Source organism: Eupeodes corollae, chromosome 1 (genome assembly GCF_945859685.1).
Source record: "Eupeodes corollae chromosome 1, idEupCoro1.1, whole genome shotgun sequence".
Classification (NCBI taxonomy): domain Eukaryota; kingdom Metazoa; phylum Arthropoda; class Insecta; order Diptera; family Syrphidae; genus Eupeodes; species Eupeodes corollae.
Genome location: NC_079147.1, coordinates 13483491 through 13493511, shown reverse-complemented (window position 1 = coordinate 13493511; position 10021 = coordinate 13483491). Strand labels below are relative to the sequence as shown.

At 36.8% G+C, this 10021-nt stretch overlaps 1 protein-coding gene across 1 annotated transcript in view; it reads left to right on the top strand.

Annotated features, from left to right (window-relative positions):
* The first annotated feature begins 455 nt into the window (after positions 1-455).
* Positions 456-10021, top strand: part of LOC129943451 (lateral signaling target protein 2 homolog) — a 128944-nt gene continuing 119378 nt past the window's right edge. The window contains exon 1 of the mRNA XM_056052919.1: positions 456-1360. Coding sequence (XP_055908894.1) covers positions 1325-1360 — 36 coding nt within the window. The 5' untranslated portion in view covers positions 456-1324. The remainder of the gene's footprint in view (positions 1361-10021) is intronic.

The following is a 10021-nucleotide window of genomic DNA, read 5'->3' as shown; positions in this document are numbered from 1 at the left end:
CTGTAAGATGATTAATGTAATCTCTGTTTGATAAATAAACTAAACTAAACTAAAATAATCAACCTGTAATCTGTCTGATGAGTTTATTTGCATCTTCTTTATCTGCAGACTTTGAAGTACAGTCTTTCCCTTAGCGGTCTAGTTTAATATCTTTCTCACGTCTAAATCGATAAAAGAAATTCTCTCTTTTAGCACATCTCTATGAACCACCTTAGTTTACAAACAGATACTCCGAATTCGGAATTCATCTTATTGACTGCCGTCTACCATCGCATGCCAACGCCTTTCAATGTTTATATATCTGTTTCTTTTGTTGTTTAGAAACACTGCCTACACTTGTCATTTGCAAGAAAAGAACAACACCTTCCACACACGTAATTCATAAGCCACCATTAAAATCCAGCAAACCAACGGGAAAAAGCGCCGTTTACCTACCCTATGCCGTATGCGTTATTTCTGGTTTGATTTTTCGGTATTTCGGATTCGGATTAATTTCGTACGTGCTGAATTGTCATTGTCGCCTTCGTCGTCGCTGTATGCTGTCGCATTTTTCGATTTCCGTCGTCATCGTTTGCGTTTCTAGTTCGTCTCCGTTTTGATTGAAGAAAAGAGAATTTGTTGTTTTTATTTTATTATAAATTGTAAATGTTATTTTTCTTCATTTAGATTTACTTTATTTTGCCTTCGGAGCTCGGACGAGCAGTGAAAAATCGAATTGATGTTAAATTTCTAATAGAAAATCACCTCAAGGGCTCAAAAAAGGGAAAAAATTAACAAAGATTTTGTGAAAATTAAGCAAAACCTGCCAAAACAGCTCACAAAAAAATACAAAATGAGGGGAATTAATTTTCACTGAATTAAAACTTCGTTGTCGTCGACGTCGCCGTCGTCTCATCGTTTCGTTGCTCGTGTCGTGTTTCAACGCCGTTTCTGATTCGGATTCCGATTCGAGTGGAGTAAATTTTGTGTTGTGCAAGTTTTCATTTCTTTTAATTTTGTTTTTCAATTGAATTTGTGATGCAAGTGAATCAAAAACAACAATTTCCAGTTAGAAGCTTGGAAGAAGATAATATAAAAATTATTTAACACAAATTTTGTTTAAAAATCATTCCAATTGAATTCCGAATCTTGGAATTACAAAATAAAATAAAACGAGTGGAGACAATAAATAAAAATAAAAAAAAAAACAAAAAATTAAACTAAACATAAGGCGAAGGAGCCAAGGTCTGCCTCTGCGCTGCTGCAGTTGACGTGACGTCGTCCTCGTCGTCATCATCATCATCAGATTATCGTCGACTTCGACTCCACTACTCGACGCCCCAAAATGGATACGTTTCGAAAGTGGTTGAATAAACCCAAGGTAATTTTCTTTTGTTTTGTTTTTCGTTTCGAATTAAAAAATAATCTCAAAAAAGGTGTCGATATGTTTTTTGTGAGGTGTGATGTGAAGAAAATTTGAGAATTTTCCTAGGAAAATATTCAAAAAACAGCGCCATAGAGTAACCTGATAACCCAATTCGCTTTCGCAGGCGGATTCGCAATCGCGTTCACATTTGGATTCGGATTCTGCTTCTGCAGATTTTATCCTCCTCTTCTCTCCTTGTCCTAGTCATTGTCTTCGTCGTACGTAGCGTAGTCGTGTCTCGGAATTTCATGTGCGAGAGTTGTTTTTGTTTTTCTTCTTCATTGCAAAAACGAATGAGACAACCATAACAACAACAATAACAACAGAAAACAAAAACAACAACAAAGAATAATACACTTTAGCAATCAGCTTGAGCTTCAAGCAAGCAGAAACGACAGTAGGCGCGAAAAGTTGTCCAGCAGGTTTGATATTCGATTTTTCAAAAGCAAAACAACTTTTAGTGTTTTATTTTTTGATGGAAAGCTAAAGCAGCACCAGCTACAACTTCAAGCACTCGTAGTTGTAGTTGTAGTTGTAGTCGTTGTATCTATAAGTCAGAGGCAGATCCAGACAAGGTGGATTATTATAATAGAAAGAGACTTTTTTATCCGCTGATTTCTGTTGTTGTTGTTTTATTTTTTGTTTACATGCGAATCTCTAGTCATTTGGATTTTCATTTCCATTTCAATGATTCGACATCGCGACATCGACGACTACGAAGACGAAGACGACTTAATTGGAAAAAGTCACAAAATGGAAAGAGGTTATCTGCGTCGTAGAGATTTTTGTGAATCACAATTCTTATTCATAGGTACGAGTATAGGTACTCGAAGTACGTTCAGAGTTTTGTGGCTATTTTGTTTACATTTTAGCTAATTATAAGTTATCTATACGATGATTCTACAAGTAATCTTTATAATGACTGTTCAAAAATAATAAAAAAGTATATATTAATTAGTGTATTTTATATTTAACTATTTTATAAAGGGTGGGTTCAATGCAAGTTTCTTTTGAATGAACAAAATCAAATGTTTTTTATGCATAACGGTTTTCCAATAAGTAGTTTTATACCAACTCTAAGCTTTCTACTCTTGGCTTGAAAAAGGAAACGAAGTTAACGTTATCTGCAAGGGTGGACATCAATGTATGGAGAAATAAAAAAGTTGCTGTATTAAATTCGAATACCTCCATTTTGTTGCGAGTTGGTAATTTTCATAATTCTACATAAAAAAAAAATAATTCGGATAAAGTCTTTAGCCCTCTACCTGAGCTCAAAGTTTCGACTCATATTGAAAAATAGTGCATTTTTTCGTTTGATTTATATTCATTCACAATTCATTGCTTTTTCTTTACTGTACTTGAAGCTTCGGTCACCATCTTTACGCAGGGTAGTCTGGAAATGACATGTCGATTGAAGTTTTTTTTAAGAATGTCTTCTAAATCCTGATCACTCATTTTTTCTAACAATGGGGGTGCTGTAACTTGTGATTCGGTTCAGATAATTAAGTCAATATAATCTTTGTTTGTCATTGAAGTTAAATTTCGGTAGTCTAAAGACTAATTGAAGACCTATGTTTTTTTCTAGCTTGGATAATTCTTCTTAACCCCATTAACATGTTCTTCGGCGTTGAATAACTGGGTCAATTATTTCTCTTACGGTTGAATTGCAGCATCTTGACAAATTCACTAATTCCAAAACGTGACTTGGATCATTTTGGAAAGAACTGTCTTTTTTCACACTGAATCAAACTGGGCCATGCACCTTTACATTGTATTCTGCAAGTGTTTGTAAGTTTTCACTCGGATCAGATGTGGCAACATTAAGCCTTAAAATTCTATTGGCAGTTGTCAACCACCTAGAGTGTGCCATTTTTCCTGGGTTTCTGTTGGAGAGATTTCTAGGACAGGATCCTTTACTTATAGCGTCACGCAGTTGAAACAAATATTTTTGATCCGTACTTAAAGTATCTTGGATTTCTTTTGACAAAGCAGGTAGGCTCCCTGGGTTTTGTAAAAACTCAATAACAGGAAGATCACAACAATTTTCCAGTGCCTTCCCAATGTGTCCTGAATAGATTTTAAGGTACTCATGTAGCTTCATCCAATTTAATAAATAAATGACGCAGATGCAATTCATTAGCATGTAGTTGGCATAGAACCATTGCATTGGTCTCCCCAGCTTCAACTCCATTAGCCGGATAACCCTACCTCCAACCAGTATTTGTAGCAGTGCCATCGCAACCAACAACAGACAGTTTACTTAAATCCAGTTCTCTGTCCACAAGTAAGGAGTTAATAGAATCCGCTATAGTTTTGCCTTTTCCAGAGAATATGGTAAGATGTCCTTGGTAGTTTGAACCCGGCTCCGTTATTAGTGAAATATGTTCCATTACTTTAGTCACTCTGTAAAATCGTTGGCCTCATTTTTCACAAACCAATATCCTCTCTTTTTTTATCGAAATAAATGCTTTCAATGTTCGAAAGACAGCCTTTAGTTTGGAGAACTTCTCTCTGTTTTTTTCTGGCCCTACGAACTTTACTTCTATCTATGACATTTTCGACATTTGCTGTGGTTACGAAGCCAACATCCTTTAAGAATGCACTCGCAACTGCTGCTGCTGATCGATCCGAAATGCCGTATCGATCACAAACTCTTGCCAAATTTGGAAGCCATAACCGATTTCTTACACTAATTTCTTGGCATTTTGAAGAAATACTTGGCTGTGGGTCATCATCATAATCAGTAGGTAGGGAAACAGGAGGTTTTGATTGAGATCTTGATCTAATTTTTGTGCTAATTGATGATGTCGTCAAAGTTTTTTGTGTAAGTAACTTCTCCAACCCGCCTATAGCCATTTTTATGACATTTCTTTGATCTAAAAGAAAAGATCTTTCTAGTAGGGGAACTTTCTTATCTCTTGGACAAACACAGTTATTTAAATCCACGCATTTGCACGAACAAATATCAAATAATTTAGTAAGAGATTTATTCTTCCAGTCTTGTAAACGGTGATTTTTTAAGAGCTTGAGAACTTTTTTTTAAAAAAAAAACGCATAAAATTTGCAAAATGTCATCGATTCTTTATTTGAAACGTTAGATTGGTCCATGACATTTACTTTTTGAAGATAATTTAATTTAAATGTTGACCGCGGCTGCGTCTTAGGTGGTCCATTCGGAAAGTCCAATTTTGGGTAACTTTTTCGAGCATTTCGGCCGGAATAGCCTGAATTTCTTCGGAAATGGTGTCTTCCAAAGCTGGAATAGTTGCTGGCTTATTTGTTTAGACTCTAGACTTGACGTAGACCCACAAAAAATAGTCTAAAGGCGTCAAATCGCATGATGTTGGTGGCCAACTTACCGGTCCATTCCTTGAGATGAATTGTTCTCCGAAGTTTTCCCTCAAAATGGCCATAAAATCGCGAGCTGTGTGGCATGTAGCGCCATCTTGTTGAAACCACATGTCAACCAAGTTCAGTTCTTCCATTTTTGGCAACAAAAAGTTTGTTAGCATTGAACGATAGCGATCGCCATTCACCGTAACGTTGCGTCCAACAGCATCTTTGAAAAAATACGGTCCAATGATTCCACCAGCGTACAAACCACACCAAACAGTGCATTTTTCGGGATGCATGGGCAGTTCTTGAACGGCTTCTGGTTGCTCTTCACTCCAAATGCGGCAATTTCGCTTATTTACGTAGCCATTCAACCAGAAATGATCCTCATCGCTGAACAAAATTTGTCGATAAAAAAGCGGATTTTCTGCCAACTTTTCTAGGGCCCATTCACTGAAAATTCGACGTTGTGGCAGATCGTTCGGCTTCAGTTCTTGCACGAGCTGTATTTTATACGGTTTTACACCAAGATCTTTGCGTAAAATCTTCCATGTGGACGAATCGACATTTCACGGTCTTCAGCAACACTCTCAGAAACAGACGCAATATTCTCTTCTGTACGCACTGTACGCATTCGTGTGGTTGGTTTAATGTCCAATAAAGTAAACTGAGTGCGAAACTTGGTCACAATCGCATTAATTGTTTGCTCACTTGGTCGATTATGTAGACCATAAATCGGACGTAAAGCGCGAAACACATTTCGAACCGAACACTGATTTTGGTAATAAAATTCAATGATTTGCAAGCGTTGCTCGTTAGTAAGTCTATTCATGATGAAATGTCAAAGCATACTGAGCATCTTTCTCTTTGACACCATGTCTGAAATCCCGCGTGATCTGTCAAATACTAATGCATGAAAATCCTAACCTCAAAAAAATCACCCTTTATATTGTTTTTATAGTTTTCATTTTGTTTCGATTTTGGGTATCTCAAACTTTTGGGTCGGTAAAACTCTTTTATTTATAAGGCACGTTGCTCCAAAGATAGGACAGTCGGAATCCTGTCGAATTACTCGGTTCAACATTTTGAATTGTAGGTAGGTATTTGATAGAGAAACGAAATTGTGTTGCTTCTTACCAGTTCAATGAACGACTGAGCTTAAATAATTATTGCACTCTTAAATAAAGACAGATGCAAACTATAGAGTGGGCGGCGAAATCCATTTTTCATCGACCACCAGCTGCACTTGCGACCGATCAACCAAATCGGAACCACACTACGAAATTCGGTACATTCGATGGGCGCGAGAAATCAAGACCACCTCCATATCAAGATCACCTTAAATTGATTGATTTCAAGGCTCTAGATAGGTAAGGTTGCAGCACCATGTCCTTTCTATGATATATTCTGACTTTTCCAAGAGCAAATCACACATTTTTGGATGAATTTTTTCCATTACCTCACAAATTCCTTCTTTAAAGGCTTAAATCTATTATGGTCGATAGGATAGATCATATCTTTTACGTAACCCTAAGATAGAAGTGTAAAGGTGTTATATTGCAAGATATTGATGGTCAGGTCATTTGTGAACTACTTTTCGAAAAATACCACTGCCGGGAAATTGCGATTGTGTAAACGTGTGTCATCCACGTTTGGTAGAGCAATCTTTTCATCGGAACAGTTGCATCTTCCTTATTTTAGCGAATGATGAACGTAATCGCTCTCGCTGACCCACAAACCGCTGATCTCGTCATTCCACACCTGAAATACCTATTTTTAAATAGCCTCAAATAAAGATATGTTCTTAGAGTGTGGCATGAGGTCAGAGTAGTTTTGATTTCAAAAACTGGTTCTCCCAGCCACAATACAATAATGCTAAAGACAGTTGACCCATGAGTCTCACATCGTTCATTCTTAAAACTTTTGGAAATTTACATCGGCAGCAACCTCAGGTTAGAATTTATATTTCCTTTGCAACATGCCTATTCCTATTCCAAAGGCACAGGTGTAGTAACTGCCTTACACTGCATGGAGAGAACTTCATGATAAGGAGTATACATTGGCAGCGTTTACGTAGACATTAAAGAGGCTTTCAGCAACGTAAAAAACATTGCAGTCAAAACAGTCATGGCTGGAAGTTGGTGCAAGTTTCTTTGTGAAACACTCAATCTTGTTAAATCGTTCAGACTTAGGGAATCAAGACATTGTCTCTCAATGATGGCTTTATCACCATTTTCATTGATAGCAGTAAAAAATCGGTTTCTGACACAATAATAAAATCGATGCTTGTAAATTACTGTCGCCAAGAACTTATGGTTCTTGGCTCACAGCATAACATTAGACTTCTGGGTACCAGGTCACCAGGTCTATTGAGAACGAAAGATAATATAAGAAAAAATGAAACCTGTTTCACGTAAAGGATATGTTGGCCTTAATTAACCCAAACTAAATCCCGGTAAATCATGCACCAGCACTTTGTCACACTAGAAATAAACTCTTAGGCAAACACTTCTTCGCGTTGACATTTTTTAGGCTTCCTCTATTTGAAAAGATATTTAAATGTCTGCGATTATTTTGAACTGGCCAAAGGGTTAAATAAAAGCAAGAACACTAAATAATTGAAAGTTATGCTTGTGGCTTCTTGGTCTGTCATTAACGGATGTACTTCTTCAGGAGAGGCGTAACTATTCACTATGCTTTTTGGAGAGTTAAAGAAAGCGATATGTTTAAAAGCTTAATATTCAAAATACGGCAAGCCTATCAAATCAATTGTACTTATGTCTCTAATATCTAGGTCATTTAAACCCTGATCAACTTTCAGCTAAAAAAATATCTTGGTGACCAACAAATTTTGAATCGACGTTTGGATTTTATAGTAATAGATCCGCTGTTAACTTTATGGCTATTTTCTATCAGCGCCGAAGCTGTTATTCGTTCCTAATTCGAAGTACGATTCTCAAATTCTTCTACAGAACTGAATAGACTTTCAATAGAATTGAAATAGAAAGTTGTATTCCTCCTCTTAATCGTTTTTTGACATCTCTCTCTCTCTCTCGCTCTCAGGTGCCTATTCAAAATGCAAGAACCGGAGAGGAGACCTGTTGTTCCTATTTAGACTTAAACAGATAAAAACTGTCCTCACTCACAAGATCAATTAAATTTGATATATAAATATAAATTGACTAGCTGACCCGGCAGACTTCGCTCCCTGCCTCAATCGATTAATAAAAGACCTAAACTCTTGTATAAATTAATTTCAAAACAAACTAAACGTATTGAATAAAAAAACATTTTTTAATGAGGCATGAAGTTTTATTATTAGTTTCGACACATCATGTTGCTTACTTAAAAAAACAGAGTTTTCCTGAAATGCTGGCTATTTATAAGGTTTAAATTTTTATTAAAAGACACACACTATTATGATGCAGTTTGTTAATTAATTTCAAGCTTTCTCATAAACTATATTTTTTGTTTTGTTTTGTGGTGTGTAAATAAACAAAGAAGACGGTATAATTGTCCATGCCAAACTTCAAAAGTCTGTCCTTTTGATTTATTTATTGTCATCGCAAAGGCCAGACGTACTGGAAATTGTAAGCGTTTGAAATCGAATGGTAAATCCGTTTGAATCATCGGTATTCGCCAGGAACGCTACAGTACAGCCCATGCTACCACGTTTGGCAAGTACTGGCATACCAATCCCGACTTCTAAACTGGGGCTAATCCAAAACGCTGTGAGGAGGGCAGGCACCAGGTGGAACAACATCACCACGTGTCGAGGCACAAAAAACATCTGGCCAAGACTGGATTTAAAACGTTCAAGGTGTTTGCTCTCTCTAAGCAGATCGCATATAAGCTCGATAATAGGTGTCATAACCGGACACTGTCTAATATGAAAGCACGCCACGAGACTAGGCGTATTCTCAAATGACTTTTGTAGAAGCTGTATGCACGAGGAAGATGAAGAAACGGTTCTTCATCTTCTCTGCACATGACCTGCTCTAGCTCGAAAACGCAAGAATTACTTAGGAGAATTCTTCTTTAACGATCTAAATGATCTAAATCATATATATATGTATATAGGTATAATCAGCCTCTCACGTTTCGTAAGGGACTCAAGCTAATTCCATTGAGCTTAGGAGGAAGCCTCAAGATTCATGTGGTATCACAATGGACCATTAAACTGGCCTAAGTGTGTCCGTTTCCATCTTGGACAGACACTATAACCTAACCTAACCTATCGGTATTCGCGGGATCAAGACATCCTCTCCTTTGTATTTTCCTTTTATGATTGTTCCCTCAATGACGTTATTCATCAGCTTTCTCACAGCCAGTCTTGTTCCATTGTATAGTTGATATAGTTGATTAATGTTAAGCAGCATGATGACAACTGATCCTACTTTTAACTCCAAATTGTGAAGTGGTAATCCAGGCACTTCAAGTGAATTTTAAAACTCCGTGGGATAGTTGACTACGTCATCCTGGTTCATAACGGTGTCAACTGATTTGAAGGAAACCAACTGTAATGGAAGAAATTTCTGAATAGTTGCATTGAGATTCTCGATATCTTTATATTTTGGTTTGAAGATCTTTCAATGTTCTGTCTAGCGCCTCCAGTGACCTCTTATGATCCATTGTGCATTCATCCCAAACAATTAATTTGCATGCCTGTAGAATCTTGGCCATTGGGCTATTTTTGGCGATGTTTCAAATTGGTGTTTCGGTGATTTGCATGTTTAATGGTAATTTTAAGGCAGAATGCGCAGTTCGTCCTTCTAGCAGAGTCACAGCTATTCCAGATGAAGCCAGCGCTAGAGCACCATCCTGATCCTCTCCAAATGCAATTAAATTAAAAACGTTTTTCCGGTTCCTCCGGGAGCATCAAGGAAACATAATGTCCCCCAAAGCGCACGCGAAGACTATTTTCATAGACATGATACAATTTGAACTTTATGCATCGGTAATAAATTGCAAATTGAATCTTTGACGTTAGGAACACACCTACATTGTTTAGCCAACAGTGAGAGTTTATAATTTAATATGAACTTTATTGAATACCAATAAAGTTCAAATTGACTCTAGAAAATGTTTGTATGGGAAAGGGCTGTTTTTAGGGTTTCCCAGGAAACTATTCGATTTTTTCTCGACTTTTAAACCTTCGCTAGACCTCCACGAATATTTCAAGACCAAGATAAGATAAATCCGTTCAGCCATTCTCGAGTTTTAGTGAAACTAACGAACAGCAATTCATTTTTATATATATATAGATATAAAAACTACATTTTC